Below are 3,261 nucleotides of genomic sequence, written 5' to 3'. Positions count from 1 at the left end.
AGGGGGACCGAGCGCGGTGGCCGCGCGGACGCCGGCCGCACTAAATGCAATTATTTGTCGTTACTTTCAGGAGCCCAACAACGAGAAAACCAACAACGGCATCCACTATAAACTCCAGCTGTTGTACAGCAATGGTAAGTGGCCGCTGCTGCCGCCTCCCCGCCCCTGCCCGGCTCCCTCGCTCTCTCCTTGCCCGAGATGCTTAAAGGACATAAAGATTTTGAGATTAAAATGACATGGATGTAAACACGAAATCTTCTCATGGCATAGAAGGAAAACAAAACATAAACGATCAATAAGTCGATGGCACTTCACATGATTAACCGGTAGGGCTTGAAGTAGAAAGTAAAAAGCGGGTCGATAGGCGCTCCAGCTGAACATCACTTCTAAGTGACTTTTTTCAATTTTGCAAATTAATGTTAATTATTGAGATGGGGGTGGCTCCGGTAAACCGGGCGTAACTTGCTGCCCGGGCTCCAGGTTCTTAAAAATCCTCGAGAGACGTTAGAAAGAGTTCAGACTCTGTTTCCATATCTTGCTTTCTGTTTTCTAAAAATAAATGACCACATGGGCCTGTGGGTATGGCAGCCAGGCCTGCACTCAGCTGGGCACATTTCTTGCACCTTTCAAGGCAAACCCTGGGAGTCCTAAGGTTAATTAGGAAAAGAAAAAAAAAAGCGAGAAGCGATTGGGGTTTTCTTTCTTGCCTTTTAAAAGGCCAAGCTTTAAGTTTGCTGCATCACGCGGCTACAGTCCCTGAGCCCTGGACTTCCTGTGCCCGGGTGCCCTTGCTAAACTGATGGGTACTTCTCTCTCTCTCTCTCTCTCTCTCTCTCTCTCTCTCTCTCTTGCAGGAGTGAGAACGGAACAGGATCTGTATGTTCGCCTCATAGATTCCATGACCAAACAGGTGAGAAAGTTTAAGCATCTGCATGAGTTTTCACTGCTCAGCTGGGCTTGTCCGGGGTTCAGAGACGAGCAGACTGACAAATGGATCTGTGTGTTTTTGTTTTTCACTTAGTTTCCTTGACATGCTAATGAGAATTCCATATTTATTGGAATAAATGAAGCAATTGGTGAAATAGTTTAGGTTGTCATTAGAACAGGACAGATATGCTTTATTAAATGGCTTGTGATGGGATTCAGATTCTCTCTTAATTAATTATGGTAATTAATATTTGACAGAAAAATTCCAAGATGCCCCTTTCCGTGTATTTTTAAACGCGTTTGTTTTTGTTTTGTTTTGTTTCTCTCTCTCTCTCCTTGGACTTATTTCATTGATTTTTTTTTTCTCCCTGTAACAATGGCAACTAACTCCTTTCCAAAGCCCAGTGAGTGGGGCTTGATTAGTTCACTCTTCCTCCTTTCCAGTGTGATGGTCTAGTAACACGAGACGTTTATTTGAATTTAAAAGTTAAATGTGTTGGGGTGAAAAGTCACCTTGTTCTCCTCTAGTCCATCTTCACCTCTCGGCCCCCCATCTCCATAATTCAAACTCCGAGCTCCAGGGGTCACCCAAACCCGCCCATTGCTCCGTGAGCCGCTCTGGCTCCTGCTCCCACCCTCTGTCATACCTTGTAAATAACATAATTACAAGCAGGTCCTTATTAAATTATTTAACCTGTCTTGGTCAACTTTCCCGAGGATAACTATTGGCTCTCGGAAATGTCATTAAGTGCAGAAAAGCACTTCCTTGCTTTTTGACATTGTGCAGTTTCTGGCTGGGTTTGTGCTGGGTAGTATGTTGTTGTTCAGTTGTTTTAAAGATTCCCCCCCCCTTTTCTTAAAAATAGAGGTTGGGGGAGGGGCAGGTCCGATGTGTAAATTAAATCCACTTGGCACAGATTGATTTAAAATATAGTTCCAGGCTGGGCTTCAGGCTTGGAAATGAAAGTGGAGTCTCGGTTTCTGATGCGAACTTGAAGAATGCGAGCCAGTGAAAGCGCCTCCCGGCTTCTGCAGCCAGGCGCGCGTGCCTCCCGCTCTGCTGGGCAATTAGTTTTCTGATTTTACTTCCCCTCTAGAAAGTTTGTCCTTCCCTAGGCAACCCGCGTGCTAGATTTTAATGTCTGCGGTGCAAAACAGTGCGGTTTTCTCTGAGAGTAAAAAACAGATCTGATGGTAAACTCCGCTCTTTCTGAGGAAGACAGGCGGCTTGCCCTTCGGTCATGATTTCACTCGGATGCAGGGAAGCCTCTGGAAGTGGGGCTGCGGGTGGACGGGGTGCTTTTATTTCTTTGTATGTAAGGACTGACGTTTTCAGAGAGCGCTGCGGTGGGAGGAAGCGGCGGAGGTCGGCATCCCTAAGTTTTCCTGTTGTTGCGAGAGCAGGAGGGCTGGTTTCAAGTGCACTTTTATTGTTCATTTAGCCACGGACCTTTGCAGTATAAGCAGGGCTGGAAATAAAGGCATTTAATCTCCTCTCACTGACCAGATCGAGGGGGAGAAAGGAAAGAAATAGCCCAGTAACTGATCAAAGAGTCAATGGTGCTGAACCGACAGTTTATGGATTTCTGTTTGTGCTACAAAATAAAAAATAAATCAAATACAAATACGGGGCTCCATCCGAGGAGAAGCCGAGCTCTCTCGGAAGAGCTGGTGCCCGCTGCCCGCCCTGCGGCCCTGGGCGGCCCGCTGGCCTGCGGTGACACCGTGGTTTGGAGCAGGGTTGGGGAGGCTGGGGGAGAGCGGCTCCCAGGGACCTGGCCCTCTTCCCAGAGGGAAGCCGGGTTTCCTCGGCAAAGGGCTTTGTCCGCCTCGAAGTGGAGGAGGGAGTCAGAAGTGCCCGAGGAGGTTGGAAGTAATTTCCAGATAATTGGGGGGTGGGGTGGGGGTGGCGGGAACTGGAGAGGGGACTCCCCTCCCCCTTCCGTGGAATTTTCAGCCGGGAACTTGCGGCTCCTGGCCCCCCGCCCCCTGCCCCTCCTCCGGTGGCCTTTTCCCCCCTTCTTTTCTTTCCCCCTTTCTCCCCCTCCCCGCTGCGGGCGGTGGGGCTGGGGCGGCTGGCGCAGCGGCCCCAGCTCGGGTTCCCGGCGGGCGGAGCTGGTGAGCGCCGTGGTGAGCGCACCTAGGGCTGCGCACCATCTGGCAGAGCCTCTGCTCAAAACCTACCCGAGCGTGTGCGCAGACACTGCCTTCTTACCCGAGAAAAATCATTGTTAGCAGTTTCAAAATAAACACCAGATTGGCCATTAGCACTTTATTTCCAAATACCATCCCGCGAGGAGCACGTGGCCGCGCAGGGCTGGGCGCCTGGGGCCG

General features: G+C 49.9%; 1 protein-coding gene across 1 annotated transcript in view; it reads left to right on the top strand.

The window, feature by feature from the left end:
• The first annotated feature begins 76 nt into the window (after positions 1-76).
• Positions 77-3,261, top strand: part of EBF3 (early B-cell factor 3) — a 122,463-nt gene continuing 119,278 nt past the window's right edge. The window contains exons 1-2 of the mRNA XM_014550603.1: positions 77-134; positions 855-910. Of these exons, the coding sequence (XP_014406089.1) occupies positions 899-910 (12 nt within the window). The 5' untranslated portion in view covers positions 77-134; positions 855-898. The remainder of the gene's footprint in view (positions 135-854; positions 911-3,261) is intronic.

The sequence above is a fragment of the Myotis brandtii genome, unplaced genomic scaffold (assembly GCF_000412655.1).
Source record: "Myotis brandtii unplaced genomic scaffold, ASM41265v1 scaffold604, whole genome shotgun sequence".
Classification (NCBI taxonomy): Eukaryota; Metazoa; Chordata; class Mammalia; order Chiroptera; family Vespertilionidae; genus Myotis; species Myotis brandtii.
This window is presented reverse-complemented; position numbering and strand designations above follow the sequence as displayed.